General features: G+C 46.6%; 1 protein-coding gene across 1 annotated transcript; it reads right to left on the bottom strand.

Moving 5' to 3' along the window:
- Nucleotides 1–118: 118 nt before the first annotated feature.
- Nucleotides 119–1,333, bottom strand: MCCD1 (mitochondrial coiled-coil domain 1). The gene is made up of 2 exons (XM_070360961.1): nt 1,156–1,333; nt 119–426 (listed from the first exon to the last, which is right to left on the bottom strand). The coding sequence occupies exons 1-2, from the start codon at nt 1,331–1,333 to the stop codon at nt 119–121; spliced, it is 486 nt and encodes a 161-aa protein (XP_070217062.1).
- Between the last annotated feature and the right edge of the window lie 12,249 nt (nt 1,334–13,582).

The following is a 13,582-nucleotide window of genomic DNA, read 5'->3' as shown; positions in this document are numbered from 1 at the left end:
GGCATAATCCAGAGTAAATTCCTGTGGGCACTGTGTGCCCTGCTGGGGGCTGAGGTCAGCGGGAGGTGTTGAATTGGGATGTGAGTGAAAAGACTGCAGAGGCCATGACTTCTCATGACTATCCAATTTTTAGCCCTTTTGTGGCAGTTTCTTCTGTTTTCTTAGGGCCTGGGAGAGGCTGGGATGTTGCTGATCCAAGGGTTGGGGAGGGTGGTGTGCAGTTTTCAGGGCTGGACGGTGAAGGGGCCACTGATGGAAAGCTTAGGTGACTTCTCCCAGGCTCTCTGTGTCTCCTCATCTGTTCCTTTAGCTTCTGTGTCTTGAGCACCAGGGCCTGGGCTTCCCAGGCCCCTTCTTGCCCTTCCACCAGGGCCTGGTACAGCTCCAGCTGCTGCTCCAGCAGCTCCTCCGCCTGGGCCAGCTCAGCTGTGGGGCGGGGCTGGCGCTCCTGGGAGAGCAGAGCATTAGGGAGAGGTCATCGGCCAGGGCTGAGGGCTGAGGCTCACTGGAAGTCAGGAATTCTACCTCTGCCCCATTAATTTGAGGTCATCTTACTGCAAAGCTAAAGCAGTTTCCTGTCTTGGGCATAGTCCTGGAGTGGGGTGTGGGGTGGTAGTAGTTAGAGATCACAGCCCAGGTGCTGTAACTGGACTTGAAGGTGCATTTGGGAAGGGGAGAGCTGGCTGTCCCAACCCTCCTGAGAAATAATTAACTGTTAGATAAGGGGAAGTTATTCTGTTCAAGGGCTTTGTGAACTGCAAGGAGGGTAGGGTGCAGATAGAGGGTGTCTTGTCTCGGGTGGGGACAAAGAGGGTGCTTTAAGGAACTGAGGGTTGGGACTAGCCCACAAGCATGGGGTGGGGGGGGGGGCATGTGCTGTGCTGTGGTTAGTCGCTCAGTCATCTAGGACTCTGCGACCCCATGAACTGTAGCCCTCCAGGCTCTTCTGTCCATGGGGATTATCCAGGCAAGAATACTGGAGTGGGTTGCCATGCCCTCCAGGAGATCTTCCCAACCCAGCCATTGAACCCAGGTCTCCTGCAGTGCAGCTGGATTCTTTATCATCTCAGCCACCAGGTCTCCTTTCAGCTGACGTGTGGTGATATGGAGGGGATTCTCTGCCCCCCAGTACAAATTTGCCCTCATGCCCTCCACCTTCCTTGGTGCCACTTACCCTGGAAGGTGACATCTTCCTATTGCGTGTGGAGCTCGTCTCTGCTGTGCTTCTGGGACCCTGGGAGCAGCACCTCCAGGAGCCCTGGAGTATGGGGGCCCAGGATGGCAGGAGGAGGTGACGGCAGCATTGGGAGAGCCAGGCCAGAGGGAGGCCCATGGCGGGTGAGGCAGGAAGCTGTCTGAGCCACCCCACAGCCACCAGGAACTGGCTCCCTCTGGGCTGTGGCCTCGCTTCAATGCCTGGCCCTGCCCCTGCCCTGCTCTGTTGCACCCACCCGCCTCCCAGCCTGGCCCCAGAGTCCAGGAACTCAGTTCCCTAGTGTGAAATTGTTCCTGCCAGGCAAAATTTCCTTCAGAACTCTGGTCCCCAGCCTACCGTGTCTTGTGTCAGTAATTCTTAGCACTGTGTTTCTTACTCATTCCTCTCAGTTCTGCAAGGGAGAATGAATTACATTACAGGTTGGCAGATGAGGAAATGCTCAGAACTTCATTCAGCACTCACTTATTCAAGTATGGGCTGAGACCTGCTCTGGGTCATATGTGCTCAAGGCTCCACAGCCTGCTGGAAAAGCCTAGGCCTGCCAGACTTGAAAGCTCACCCTTGACCTGGCTCAAGTATTGATTTTCACTTTATTTCCCTTTCCTCTTCTTGCCGGTGACCTTTCTCTTGTCCCTGTTGTACATTGTTGGGGTTTGCCTCTTCTGTTAAGTTGGCACCATACACAGGTACTGGTTTCAAGCTTGGTTGAACTGGTGAGCCCTCCCATCAAATATGCACTAGAACAAAAGCCTTGTCCACTCACTGAGGCTTGTGTATAAATACTGGACTTCCTGCAGTGTGTCCTGAAATGTCCTGTTGTGGCTAGAGGGCACAGTCATACCCCTGGCTCACAGAGTGGATGGTTCCAGCTTTAATCTAGGAAAAAGTAGGTCCTCAGAAAAACATGCCCTAGAAAGCAAGGTTGCTGGACAGTGGACAGCTGCAGTTTGCTATTGGGACATCACACTGAATTTGGAGGGAAGATGGCCTCTGCCATAGTGGGGGTCAGAGGAGCAGAGAGGGAGACCTTCCTGGAGGTCAGTGATTCTTGAACTTGGGCTGAAGCAACTTTAGATGAAGTCAGAGATCTCTGGGTTCCCCATTAGTTGATAGGTTCCCATTTTTTAGTGGAAAAAGAATGGAGAGTCCCTGTACAATTTTGGAGGAGACAAGCCTTCCCTCTTGTCTCTCAGTGATAGGGTTATATGTGGGGGCTCATTTTTGAACTGCAATGTGTGCACAGCTTAAGTCGTACTTGAGACAGAAGAGGCCCAAACTACTGTTGTTACAAATAAGGGAAGCTAGCACAAGGTTAAACAAGCCACAAGTAACATTGAAACGAAACTAAGCACATTTATAAATTAAAAGCAAGATTAGCAGCTATTAATTGAGAAACTTCTGTAAAACAGTCTAGATGATGCACTAGTAATAAAGTATCCTACCTGAAAATTAGACATTTCTATCATGTGAATTTCTGTTTCAGGTTATGAACTCCCAAATGGACCACATCCAGTGATTTGCAGTAGGCAGTCCTAAGCCATGAATTATAGTAGAGTCTGGATTTGGCTTTGTCTGGCAGAGCTCAAGAAAAGACTGGTATCTGGATCAGTTCAGATCTATTGGGTGAGCTGTGGATCTCATAGTCACAGAAATGAAGGGATGAAAGTAGATAAATGTAAACCTAGAGTTACGTTATTGTGTATATTTAGTTATTCCTGAGGGGCTAGTAGTCTTCTTCTTTATGTGGTGCTGTTTTTATGTCTCATAGTCTTAATCAAATGAGAGGTCTGGCTTGGCCTCTGCAGGAGGGGCCTATCGACAGGCAGAGGATTACGGGAGGTGTCTGGCATGAGGCCGAGGGGCTGCTCTGCTGATGCCACCTTTACTACCGCATCCTGCCCAGTGGATGGGGCAGGCCTGGGGGACTGACGGGAGTCACGTACCCTTCATGCGAAACTTGGGGAGATGGGTACTTAGGTATATTTAAGTCCACCCACTGCTCTAATGTGAGAAGTTTACTGAGAGACACTTTTTGTTCCTGTCACAGGTGACCTTCATGGTAACTTTTCAAGAGAACTTTCTTACTTCACTTTTTTTGGCATGTGAATGTCCGGTTGTCCCAGCACCATTTATGTATTCTATCCCTGGGTTCTCTGTCCTGTCCACTGACCTTCTTGTGTTTTCTTTCACCAATACCACGTTATCTTGATTAGCATAGCTTTGTAGGAAGTCTTGAACTCAGGTAGGGTTTTCAAGTGTCCACCGACTGTTCTATAGTGTGCTGGCTGTTCCAGCTCTCTGGCCTCTCCATATGCATTTTGTCAGTTTGTCAATACAGGCATTCCTTGGAAGTATTATGGGTTTGCAGACCACTGCAATAAAGTGAATATTGCAATAGAGTGAGTCACATGAATTTTTTGGTTTCTCAGTTTAAATATATAAAAGTCATACAATGTGTGCGTGTGTGGGCTCAGTCACTAAGTTGTAACCCCATGGACTACACCCCAGCAGGCTCCTCTGTCCATGGACTTTTCCAGGCAAGAATAGTGGAATGGGTTGCCGTTTTCTTCTCCAAGGGATCTTGCCCACCCAGGGATTGAACTGGTGTCTCCTGCATTTCCTGTATTGACAGGCAGATTCTTTATCTCTGAGCCACTGGAGAAGCCCATATATACTTTATACTGCAGTCTGTTAAGTGTGTAATAGCATTATGTCTAAAAAAACAATGTGCATACCTTAATTAAAAAATAATGCTGTTGGAAAAATGGCACTGATAGACTTGCTCAACACAGGGTTGTCACAAACCTTTGACTTGTAAAAAATGCCAGTATAATTTATTTTTTATTGAAGTACAGTTGAATTACAATGTTGTATTACTGTACAGCAAAGTGACTGGCTATATATATATATTTTCATATTCTTTTCTATTATAGTGTACCATAAGATATTAAATACAGTTTCCTGTGCTATACAGTAGGACCTTGTTTATCCATTCTGTACACACCAGTTCGCATCTGCTAATTCCACACTCCTAACCCAACCCTTGGCCGCCACTCTCACCTGATTCTGTTTCTGTTTCATAGGTTCATCGGTGTCACATTTCAGACCCCACATATGGGTAATATCATACAGTACCTTTCACCCAGCTTCCCTTAATGTTAACATCTATCAGAACTATGTTGAGACCAAGAAACCAAGAAGTTAAAATTGGTACAATACCATTAGCTAAGCTGTAGACTGGATTTCACCAGTTTTTCCACTAATGTCCTCTTTCTGTTTCAGGATCCAATCCAGGGTACCTTAATGCATTAGGTTGTCATGCCTCCTTAGTCTCCTCTGATCTGTTGAGTTTCTTACGCTTTATCTGTTTTCATGAACATTTTGAAGAGTACCAGACAGAACGTTTGAAGAATATCACTCAGGTTGGGTTTGTCTGATATTTTCTCATGATTAAATTGGGTTTATGGGTTTTAGGGAAGAGAACTGTAGATGTGAAAGGCCTTTTGTATCACATCTTATCGAGGGTACATGATATCAACATGATCTTTATCTGCCAAGTTTCTCCACTCAGTAGTAGTTTTTCCCTTTCCATTCTCTATTTTTGGCTTCCCAGATGGCTCAGTGGTAAGGAATCTGACTGCCAGCATGGGAGACACAGGAGATGCAGGTTTGATCCTTAGGTTGGGAAGATCCCTTGGAGAAGGAAATGGCAACCCATTCCAGGGTTCTTACCTGGGAAATCCTGTGGACAGAGGAGCCTGATGGGCTACAGTCCAAAGGGTCACAAAGAACCTGAGTGACTGAGCACACAGCATATTCTATTCTTTGGAAATGAGTCACCAAGTCCAGCCCACACTCAAGGGGAGGGAAATTAAACTCCATCTCCTGGAATGGGGATTCTCTTCATATATTACTTGATACTCTTCTGTAAGGATAGTGTGTCCTTTCTCCCTCCCTTTAAAATGTTTTCAGTCATTTGTGTATTTCAATATGAACTCGAATCTTTTTTAAAAATTTGTATTTGTTTGGCTGCACGGGTCTTAGTTATGGCATGCAAACTCTTAGCTGTGGCGTGTGGGGTCTAGTTTCCTGACCAGGTATCAAACCCTGACCCCTGCATTGGCAGCGTGGAGTTTTAGCCACTGGACCACCAGGGAAGTCCCTGAACTCAGTATTTTTTATTTGGGGTTATAATCCAATATTTATTGTGATTTCGCTGCTGAAATTGTTCCAGCTTTGTTCATAGGGAGCTTTTTCAGGTTGGCTTCTGTGTCCCTTTGACATGCTCGATTTTGGGGAATTGCCTTCCTTTCCGGACATTACAAGGCATTCCAGGCTCATCTTGTAGTTTTTTCTGTCTTAAGCCTACAATCAGCTATTTTTCTAAAGACCCATGGTTCCTTTTATTGGAGGGTGTTTTAGCCAAGATTTGGGCATTGAGTGCTCATTTCACTTTTCTAAAAAGGACAGAGTTTCCAAGAGCTGCCCGAGCTCATACAGGCAAACAAGAGGCTATCCTTTCAGCACCACATAGAGCTTATTTAGTGCAAGCTTTACTACCCAGCACAACGGCCAGTTTTCCACATGTGCCTTCATTCCTTAAAGTTTCTTTTTTTTTTTTTTTTTTTAGCCTGTAGGGCTGAAACATTAATAATTTAATTTCCTGATATTTGGAGACTTCCCTGAAAGAAAATTTCAAGTTTCATTAAGAAGTTCCACTTAAAAAAGTAGAGTAGCCAAGAGGAAAAGACGGCAGAAGGAGGAATTAGTTACATTTTTCTTCCATTCCTGCCGCTCTTTCCACGTCCCTGCGCCGGGCAGGGCGGGGGAAGGATGGCTCTTGGACTCTGAGAGAAAAATAATGATATGGAATCGCCTTTCCCAAACCCCTTGATTTCCGCTTTGTCTGTGCCCATGTCCTCTCCCAGTTGTTGGCCTTTTCCTTCCTCCAACCTCAGCTAGAGCCCAGCCTCTTGCCTGGAGCCTGCTCCTCAGGGAGAATTGAGCCATTCTTAACACTGGAGGGCAGAAGAGAAGAAGAGAGGTCGGGTCTTGGGGATGTGGGAGAAGGCGCCGCAAGAATCACACGTGGAGAATGCAGCTGTGGACCAGGGAGGGAAGAGGAGGGTGGGACCCACTGGGAGATTAGGACCGACATACATGCACTGCCGTGTGTAGAGCAGATAGCTAGTGGGAACCTGTCATAAGGCGCAGGGAGCTCAGCCCCGTGCTCTGTGGTGACTCAAAGGGGCCCTGAGAGGGAGGTCCAAGAGGGAGGGGATATATGAATGTATACAGCTGATTCTCTTCATTGTACAGCAGAAAGTAACACAACATTGTAAAACGATTATACTCCAATTAAAAAAAAATGGTTAGAACCAGAAGGGCTTTCAAATGAGGGTGAAATGTGAGTGACCAGAGGGCAACTGAGGACATTTCCAACGTCTCCATTTAGGAGGGAAGGGAGGGCCCTTGGGTACAGGAGCAGAGAGCCTTGCCCGGGTCTGGATGAGATTCACCCCCACCCTCACCCATCCTCTGACAATACCTCATCCCACATCACATTGAGGGGCCCTTCGGGCCCAGGTGCTCCACCAGCCAGAGATATTGTAGGTCTTCTTCAAGGAGGACCCCCACAGCAGCCCAGCTCTTGGCAAGTCTTGTCACCCCCTCCATGGTGGGTCCCTGAGTCCTGAGTTCACCGTCTGTTCCCTCCCTTCCTGCAGCCAGGTCAGCACTCTGCTGACAGCTCAGCCTCTCAGAGCTTGATTGCCCTCAGGGTCCTCCTTTGTCAGTGACCACAACCCTGGGTGGAGGGCATGGCGGGGGTGAATCCAAAGAGAGAGGGAGCGGGGGTACCTCGACTCTTCCTCCCCAAGCGGTGCCTTCTCCTTCCCCACCTCAGGACTTTCAAAGGCTGGAGCAAGAGAGACCCAGGACCCCACACCTTGCCCGTAAGAAGTCTGTGCACAAGGGCGCTCTCCTCCAATCCCACTGCGGTTTTACTGCCGGCCTGGGACAGTCCTGGGTATGCAGAGGGTGATCCAGCAGTGCTCTTCCTTCACATATCTGCACGACTCGGTTCCTCACCTGCTTCAGTGTGTCTTCTGCTCAGCTGTCACCTCCGTGAGGCCCACCCTGACCACCCTCTTTAAAAGTGCCACCTCTCCCATTACCTTGCATTGTTGTTGACTTTGTATTATTTTTTCTCTGTATCCCCTATCATTTTTGAACATACTGTGCAGATCTCTTTTCCCAAAGAGGACCTCAACAGCACTGCCCCACATGCTCTTACAATTGACCTCTCCACCCCCTGTCTACAGCTGAGGGCTAATTCCCCTCTTCTTGAATCAACAACCTATAAGCATCAGGAAAGCAAGTGTTTTGACTATTCTGATTAAATAGCCATCAGTCCTAGAGCAAAGCCTGGCACAGAGGCACTCACTCACTATTTGTGAAGGGAGGAATAAATGCTGTGACAAGATTCCTTAAAGCCGGGTCTGAGGCTTGGAAGAGGGGAGTTTGCTGGTGTTTGGTTTTGGAGGTTGTCTTAGTCTGCTCAGCCTGCCATAACTAAATACCCCAGGCTGGGTGGCTTAAGTGACAGAAATTTGTTTTCTCACAGTTCTGGAGACCAGAAGTCCAAGATCCAAGTGCTAGGAAATTTGGATTCTGGTAAGGGCTCTCTTTTAGGCTTGTAACTATCTGTCTTTTCACTATGTCCTTACATGGCCTCTCCTCTGTACAAAGTGGGGGTGGAAGGGAAGAGAGCACAAGCTGGTGTCTCCTTCTCAGAACTGCAAGCTTTATCAGACGAGGGCCCCACCCTTATGACCTCATTTAACCTTCAGTGTGTGTGCATGTACGCTGTCATGTCTGACTTCTTGTGACCCATGGACGGTGGCCTGCCAGGCTCCTTGTCTGTAGGATTCTCCAGGCAAGAATGCTGGAGTGGGTTGCCATTTTCTACTCCAGAGGATCTTCCCGACCCAGGGATCAAACTCGTATCTCTTGTGTCTCCTGTGTTCGCAAGCAGATTCTTTACTACTGCTGCCACCTGGGAAGCCTACAAATGTAAGATGGGAAACCACGAAACTCCTAGGAAGAAACATAGCTTTAATACTCTTTGACAGAAACTGTAGCAATATTTTTTTTGGATCTGTCTTCTAAGGCAAAGGAATAAAAGCAAGAATAAAGGGGAGCTAATTAACATTAGAAGCTTTTGCGTAGGAAAGGAAACCACCAACAAAATGAAAAGACAACCTATGGAATGGGAGAAAATATTGCAATAAAATGACCAGTAAGTTAATATCCAAAATATATAAGCTGCTCATACAACTCGACATCAAAAAAACAAATAACCCAATTAAAAAATGGGTGGAATACCTGAATAGACATTTTTCCAAAAAAGACATACAGACGGCCATAAAAAGATGCTCAGCATCACTAATCATTAGAGAAATACAAATTAAAACCACAATGAGATATCACCCCACACCTATCAGAATGATTATTATCAAAAAGAACACAAATAACAAATATTGGCAAGGATGTGGAAGAAAGGGAAATTCTGTAAACTGTTAGTGGGGATGTAAATTGGTGCAGCCTTTGTGGAAAACAGTGTGGCTACTTCTCAAAAAACTAAAAGTAGAACTACTATGTGACCCAGTAATTCCACTCCTGGATACATATTCAAAAAAATAAAACTAATTGGAAAAGATGCATGCACCCCAATACTCATACGCATCATTATTTATAATTGCCCAAGTATGGAGACAACCTGTGTCCATCAACAGAGGAATGGATAAAGAAGATGTTACATACACACAATGGATACTACTCAGCCATTACAACAGCATGGATTGACTTGAAGGGTATTGTGCTAAGGGAAATAGGTCACAGAGAAGGACAAATAATACTGTGTGATATCATTTATATGTGGAATGTAAAAGAAACTAGTGAGTATAACAAAAAAGAAAGAGGGATTTTCCTGGCAGTCCAATGGTTAGGACTTGGCGCTTTCACTGCTGTGGCCCAGGTCAAATCCATGAAGTGTGGCCTAAAATACAAGCGAGAAAGAAAGAAAAGAAACAGCCTCACAGATATAGAGAACAAACTAGTGGTCACCAGTGGGGAGAGAGACGGGAATAGGGGCCAGACAAGGGTGGGGATTAAGAGGTACAAACTGCTACGTATAAAATAAAATACAAGGATAAAGTTCAACACTGGGAATATAGCCAGTATTTTACAATCACTATACATGGAATATAACCTTTAAAGTTATGAATCATGTTGAACACCTGTAACTTTTATTGTACATCAACTATACCTCAATTAAAAAATACAATCACATGGAGGGGGTTGGGGCTTCAACATATGGATTCTGAAGGCCACATCTCAGTGCATAACAGGGGTCTCCTGTGACGTGTATTTGCTACCCACCAATTGGTCTTGGTTTCCTGAGCCTCTCCTCTCTCAGTGCCACCCCGAACTCTTGTCTTGCCACATAAACTCAATGGACAGGCTGTGTCTGTGTCTTACCCACCATCACCTGCCTCTGACGTCTCTTGGGCCAGAGAAGGGGGGTCTGTCTAGATTGTGGGGTCATGGGTGGCTGCTGTCCAAATTGCAGCTGTGGCTCAGTTGCCGCATGGGGGCTCCAGGGAACCCTTCCTTGGCTTGTGAATCCCATGTCTGCTCAGGCTGCTGTAACAGACTATCATAGAGGATGAGGAGTCCAAGATCAAGGTGTCAGCAGATGTGGTGTCAAATGAGGGCCGTCTTCCTGACTCACAGATGGCTGTCTTCTCACTGTGACCTCCCATGTAGAAGGGGAAGGGAGCTCTCCAGAACCTCTCTTTTATAAGGACACTTACACCATTTGTGAGGGCTCCACCCTTGTGACCTGACCTCCCAAACACCCTACCTCCAAATACACTGGGGATTTGGTTTCAACACAAGAATTTCTGGGGATACAAACATTCAGTCTATGGCACCTGAAGTCCTGGATCAGTCATCAGGGTAGACTTGAGACCTGGGGCTGGGGTTGCCGAGATCCTAAGTTCAGAGGGTGGGGGTAGCAGGGAGCAGGGCCTGAGGGGTCCAGTCTGAGGATCTGGGTGGTTGGGTCACCAGAGAGGAAGGAGGTGGGCTCATCCCAGAGTCCTCTGGAAGTGAACTGTGGAGGGTGAGGGACCGCCACTAAGAAGTGGGCATTTTTGGTCATCTGGGTCTCATTGCTGAGGTCCCTGAAGCCCATGGTGGTGTCCGGCCCCCACAGTGTGCTGAGAACTTGATCCCCAGGCACCCCTTGACCTGGCATGGAGGCTCTGGTTGTCTAGGGAGGGAGGGATAACTGAAGAACGTGACAAGCCATTCATTGAGGCTGGGCTCAGACATGGCAGTGAGGTCCTAGCTCAGGAAGTGGGACCCTGGAAACCCTGGGATTTGATGCCAGAGTTGGTCCCCACAGGGACAGCCCAGCACCCAGAAACCCTCTCCAAATACCACCCGCAGGTGTCCCCTAGACTGGCCTTTCTCAGGTCACGCTCCTCCCTGGCTCCATCTTCTCTCCTTGTAACCTTCAACCCCCTGATGTCCTTATTTCTGTCCTACCCTCACTTCCCCTGGAGCATTGGCTCCTTCTTGAACCCGGCTCACTGGGGGCTCTTCCCACTCTGGGATCCCACCCTGTCCTGAAATGCACTGGATTGATTCCCAGGTACAGAGGTCCTCCAGCTCAGCAGCGGCAGGAACAAGCAAGCGATAAGGGCTCAGGAGGCCTAGGTCCCATCTCAGGAGACTGAGGGCACTGTGTTTCTTGTGGGGTCCATCTGGGACCTGGGAACCAGTTGTTATGGCCTGGAGGCACTGTGCTTTGAGGCAGAGTCCACGGTGACTCAGTGGGAAGGAAACGTGTGTCAGTGTGGAATTTGGGAAACACCTCATACTCCCCAGACTGATAGAGGATGGAGGCCCCTTCTTGTGTTTAAAGCCTTATTCTGGTTCTGGGAGCCGCCAGAGAGCCTGGGAGGGTTCTGGCTGAATAGGAGAGCTACGTCTCCTGTCCTGAGCCCTGTGGCCACACGGGGGCGCCAACACATTGCTCTGCGTGGCCTGGAAGGGTCTGGGCTCTAGATTAGTCAGAGATGGCTGACCTCAGGACTGAGTACCAATGTGGGGAAACAGCTTCTGAGCAGCTCTGGACTCCACTGGTGTCAGGGTCAGGGGTGGTCCAGGGACGGGAGGAGAATAGAGTTCTTATGCTAACTCTGAGGTTACCATCCCTACCCTGTGACTCTCCTGCCTCTTGGTGACAATGCCTGGGAAAATGGAAAATAAGCATTTTCTTCTACACTATTTCTTTTCAGTACTCCTTGATGTAGCAACAGTAACAATATCTGTATAAGTTTTTTCTCAGGAAGAATACGTGAGAAATTGATAAAATGCTCACCTCTGGCAGAAGACCTAGGTGCCAGGGATCTGGGGAGGAAGGAAAATTTTTCACTTGCAAATCCTTTGGAATATCTTGAAAGATTTTTGAAAAATATGTTGCATTAAAAATCCCTCTTGGGGGAGGGTATATGTGTATATCTATGGCTGACTTATATTGATGTTTGGCAGACCAACATAACCAATATAAAGCAATTATCCTTCAATTAATAAATAAATACATTTTAAAACAAAACAAACAAAAATCCCTCTTGGGAATTCCTTGGCAGTGCAGTGGTTAGGACTCTGCACTTCCACTGCAGAGCAGCCCACTTTCAATCCCTGATCTGGGAACCAAAATCCCACAAACCATAAAAACACACACACACACATCCCTCTCAGTAACAATAAGGAAAAATATAAAGAAAAGAAAATCTATAAAAAAAAAAATCTTTCTCATTTATGAGACTCTTTCCTATTTACTTGCAGTTCACACACTATGGTCCTATGATATGATTCAGGCCTCACTGAATCACTCACTCATTCACTTACCCATTCATTCACTCAACAAGTATTTCTAAAGCAACAACCAGGCACTATTCAAGGAGATAGGAATACAGCTGTATACGATCAAAGTCTCTATACTTGTGCTCATAAAGCTTATGTTCTAGAGGAAGGAGAGAAAATAAACAATTTTGAGTGTGGTCCTCCAGCACTCACAGGGTATTCACACCTCAGAGCCATCCAGGCTGTTCTCTGGCCTGAGAACTTGACCCCCAGACAGCACTTCCCTCCCTGACATTCTCTTCTACTGTCCTTACTGAGAGCCCCTCCCTGCGTGGCTCACCGCATCTGGGTCTCCAGCCTCCCTCTACCCACTGCCCTGCGTTGATTTTATTTAAACCCTAGTTGTCGCTAAGTTATTCTGGCTCGGTGACCCCATGGACTGTAGTCCGCCAGTCTCCTCTGTCATGGGATTTTCCGGGCAAGAATACTGGAGTGCATTGCCATTTTCTTTGCCAGGGAATCTTCCTGACCCAGGGATTGAACTTGCACCTCCTGCATTGGCAGGTGGATTCTTTACCACTGAGTCACCTGGGAAGCCTCACACCATGGTCACTAATGCACATTTTCAAGTGTCATTATTTAATTGTTTATTTTCTCTCCTTCCTCTAGAACATAAGCTTTATGAGCACAAGTATAGAGACTTTGATCGTATACAGCTGTATTCCTATCTCCTTGAATAGTGCCTGGTTGTTGCTTTAGAAATACTTGTTGAGTGAATGAATGGGTGAGTGAATGAGTGAGTGAGTGAATGAATGAGTGAATGAATGCACAAGCAGCCTGGCACATGCACAGACACACACTGCCACACACATACTCTCACCCACACTGACACATACACACGCAGAACACACTCACATACACACATTGTCACATTCACACATTCACACATTCTCACATGCACATACTCTTGAAGCCTAATTTTCATTCAACATTAGGTTGTGGACATTTCCCATGCATTATTATTTCTAAAAGTTTTCTCCAACTTATTGTGAAACATTTCAAAGATATCTCAAGTTTGAAGGAATAGTACAATAGCCATCCTAGATATAGTGGTGTTAATATCTTGTCATATTTTCTTTGTGTATGTAATAAATTATATTTCCATGATTTTTGCTGAAATCCTTGAAAATCACTTGCCAACATCCTGATCCTCATCCCTAGCTATTTCAGTGTCATTTCTTGAAAAGGAAACTGTCTTCAAATAATATTATTATCATACTGAAAATAACTGTAATTCCCTAACATTATGAAATGTCAAAGTAATATAAAATTCTCTTAATTATCCTGCACATGTCTTTCACTTGGAGAGAGGAACGCTTGGTTGTGCCATCTCTGAATTTTCCTTCTCTTCCCTCTCTCCAGCCCCTA

Source organism: Bos mutus, chromosome 23 (genome assembly GCF_027580195.1).
Source record: "Bos mutus isolate GX-2022 chromosome 23, NWIPB_WYAK_1.1, whole genome shotgun sequence".
Taxonomy (NCBI): domain Eukaryota; kingdom Metazoa; phylum Chordata; class Mammalia; order Artiodactyla; family Bovidae; genus Bos; species Bos mutus.
Note: the sequence above shows the minus strand (reverse complement) of the source record. Positions and strands in the feature narration are given on the sequence as shown.

What these genes read in the sequence shown, in the direction of transcription:
- MCCD1 (XM_070360961.1), bottom strand. Translation starts at nt 1,333, where the DNA reads ATGGGCCTCCCTCTGGCCTGGCTCTCCCAATGCTGCCGTCACCTCCTC. An exon ending in GGTAAGTGGCACCAAGGAAG is followed by an intron (nt 427 to 1,155) that starts GTGGAGGGCATG and finishes CCCGCCCCACAG; the next exon opens with CTGAGCTGGCCCAGGCGGAG.